This window comes from Pelodiscus sinensis, chromosome 30 (genome assembly GCF_049634645.1).
Source record: "Pelodiscus sinensis isolate JC-2024 chromosome 30, ASM4963464v1, whole genome shotgun sequence".
NCBI lineage: Eukaryota > Metazoa > Chordata > Testudines > Trionychidae > Pelodiscus > Pelodiscus sinensis.
The window spans coordinates 10,830,777-10,832,643 of record NC_134740.1 but is presented as its reverse complement, the minus strand read 5'-3'; the positions used below and the strand labels follow the sequence as shown (position 1 = coordinate 10,832,643).

General features: G+C 49.4%; 1 protein-coding gene across 1 annotated transcript; it reads right to left on the bottom strand.

Moving 5' to 3' along the window:
* Window positions 1–659: 659 nt before the first annotated feature.
* Window positions 660–1,631, bottom strand: LOC102448423 (olfactory receptor 11A1-like). Its single transcript, XM_006129560.2, has one exon. It carries the CDS (start codon window positions 1,626–1,628, stop codon window positions 660–662), a length of 969 nt encoding a protein of 322 aa, XP_006129622.2. The 5' UTR covers window positions 1,629–1,631.
* Window positions 1,632–1,867: the final 236 nt, after the last annotated feature.

The following is a 1,867-nucleotide window of genomic DNA, read 5'->3' as shown; positions in this document are numbered from 1 at the left end:
TTCTTACACTGCTATTGGGCACCGGGAGGTGAGTTTCATCTCACAGTGCCTATGCACATTGAAGAAGACAGACCCTAGGAAATATTGAGCATCTGTGGCAATCCATGCAAAAGCCCAGCACAGAAGACTATGTATCCCCATGGAATTACATAGTGTAAAATGATGGAGACTCATGAGATGAAAGTTCTCTGCCTCACTGACAAGTGTTTTAAAGCAGTGATACATATCCAATACATCAAACCACAAAGACCCGCAGCACCAAGCCCAGCCAACAGAAATATCAGCCCCAATATTGAGTGTAAGCTATGGTGGCCACTGAACATAAGAACTTAAGAACGGCCAGACTGGGTCATACCCAAGGTCCACCTAGTGTCCTGTCTGCCAACAGTGGCCAACACCAGGTGCCCCAGAGGGAGTGAACAGAACAGAGAATCATCAAGCAATTCCACCCATTGCCAGCTTGTGACAAACAGAGGCTAGGGACACCTTTCCTGCCCATCTGGCTAGTGGCCATTGATGGACCTAACCTCCATGAATTTATCTAGCTCTTTTTCCAACCCTGGCCTTCACAACATCACTGCTTGCCCACAAAGCCAGAGAGCCTGCGAGGCATTACAACACATCAACTTATTCCCATTTCAGATGCCCTGAACAAAAAATTACCACAGGAAGGTCTGAATCCTTTTGACAACAGAGAATTTAGGGGCAACTTTTCCCCAGGCCGCTTTGACCTCTCTGTTCCTCAGGCTGTAGACGAGGGGGTTGACCAGGGGAGTCAGGACTGTGTAGAAGATGGAGAACACTTTGTTCAGGTCTCGCAGGGTGTCCGTTTTGGGGAGCAGGTAGACAATCATTATGGCCCCATAGAAAACTGACACCACGATGAGGTGGGAGGAGCAGGTGGAAAAGGCCTTTCTCTTCCCCGTGGTGGACGGGATCCTCAGGATGGTGGTGATGATGCAGACGTATGTTGCCAGCGTTATGAGAAAGGGCGGGAGGGTGCACACAGCAGCTAGGGCGGTCGTGACCAGCTCCATCATGCGCGTGTCATCGCAGGTGAGTTTTATGATGGGGAGGAAGTCGCAGAAGAAATGGTCAATTTCATTGGGGCCGCAAAAATCTAACCGTTGCATTAAAAATATAGTAATGTCAATAGCCAGAGAACTACTTAGCCACGTGGCAACGGAGAGCTGAAGGCAAGACCTGCCATTCATAAGGGTGGCATAGCGCAGCGGTTTGCAGATCGCTAAGTACCGGTCATAAGACATGGCTGCCAGAAGATAACACTCTGCAGCTGCCAGGAAACCAAAGAAATAATATTGCGTGAGGCATCCAGGGATGGAGATGGTCCTGTCCCTGGTCAGGAGACCAGCCAGCAGCCGGGGCAGGATGGTGGAGCTATAGCAAATCTCCAAGCAGGACAAGTTCCCCAGGAAGAAGTACATGGGGGTGTGAAGGTGCCGATCAACCACCACTAGCGCAATGATGAGGAGGTTCCCGGCCACAGTCACAACGTAGATGAAAAGAAACAGCAAGAAGAGAAAAAATCTCAGCTCAGGGAGATTCCCAAATCCCAGCAGGATGAACTCTGTGACCACTGTTTGATTCCCCGACTCTGGGTTGGCCATGAGATGCAACTAGGGGAAAGAAAACAAAGTCCGCAAGAGAATGCGGAGATGATACATTTTTTCATCAAGCATTAGCGTCGGTCACAATTTAGCCCCGTAAATATTCCACAAGGCCCCTCATCCTGTAGGTTCAGTGAAGAACCAAGACATTGGAGGCAAATTTTCTGGTATCTCACCCCCTCCTTGGATCTTTGAGCTTCCACCATCACCCGAATTCCTTCCGTGATGGGGTAAATGAT

Coding starts and splice junctions, on each gene's coding strand:
- LOC102448423 (XM_006129560.2), bottom strand. CDS start 1,628: ATGGCCAACCCAGAGTCGGGGAATCAAACAGTGGTCACAGAGTTCATC.